The 580-nt window shown below is 29.7% G+C and overlaps 1 protein-coding gene across 1 annotated transcript in view; it reads right to left on the bottom strand.

Annotated features, from left to right (window-relative positions):
• The window catches only part of LOC107615039 (polygalacturonase-like), a 17875-nt gene continuing 17443 nt past the window's right edge, over window positions 149–580 (bottom strand). The window contains exon 4 of the mRNA XM_016317161.2: window positions 149–488. Coding sequence (XP_016172647.1) covers window positions 255–488 — 234 coding nt within the window. The 3' untranslated portion in view covers window positions 149–254. The remainder of the gene's footprint in view (window positions 489–580) is intronic.

The raw sequence follows: 580 nt of genomic DNA, 5'->3' as shown, positions 1-580 counted from the left end.
CACAAAATAATTATATCTTTATTAAAGTTGCCACTACTTTTAATTTCTTGGGTATAAAATAATTGTGTCAATCATCAAACTCAATAAACTAGATAATTATTCAACAAAACATTATTATTAGAAAATCAAAATAATTGGAGAAAATTAAGGAGGAAAATACAACATGGTACTTCTTCTATATTATTAGATTCTGCTTATCTAGCTAATCATTATTATTGCTTCTATATTTTTCTCTAATTTTCTAAATATGGCGTTTATATATTTGATGAGAAACAAGCGTTAGGTTGAACAAAACCAGAAGTGATTCCTTGGGCATGAACGCATGAAGCTTGAGCTTGTTTGTTGGTTTGATATGTAAGTTTGACATCTTCCAAGGTGATTTCATTGCACGGATTCCTTGGACTGCAATTGAATCTAACCGCAACTTCAGTTGCTGATGTCCCATGAATATCTTGGTACATTACATTGCTAATTTTAACCCCGGAATTCTGCTTGTATGTCCCAAAAAACAAGACATGTATTCAGTTAGCCTAATACGACATTTTTATATATAAGCAAAAAAAAAAGTATATTATATAAA

Source organism: Arachis ipaensis, chromosome B09 (genome assembly GCF_000816755.2).
Source record: "Arachis ipaensis cultivar K30076 chromosome B09, Araip1.1, whole genome shotgun sequence".
Taxonomy (NCBI): domain Eukaryota; kingdom Viridiplantae; phylum Streptophyta; class Magnoliopsida; order Fabales; family Fabaceae; genus Arachis; species Arachis ipaensis.
This window is presented reverse-complemented; position numbering and strand designations above follow the sequence as displayed.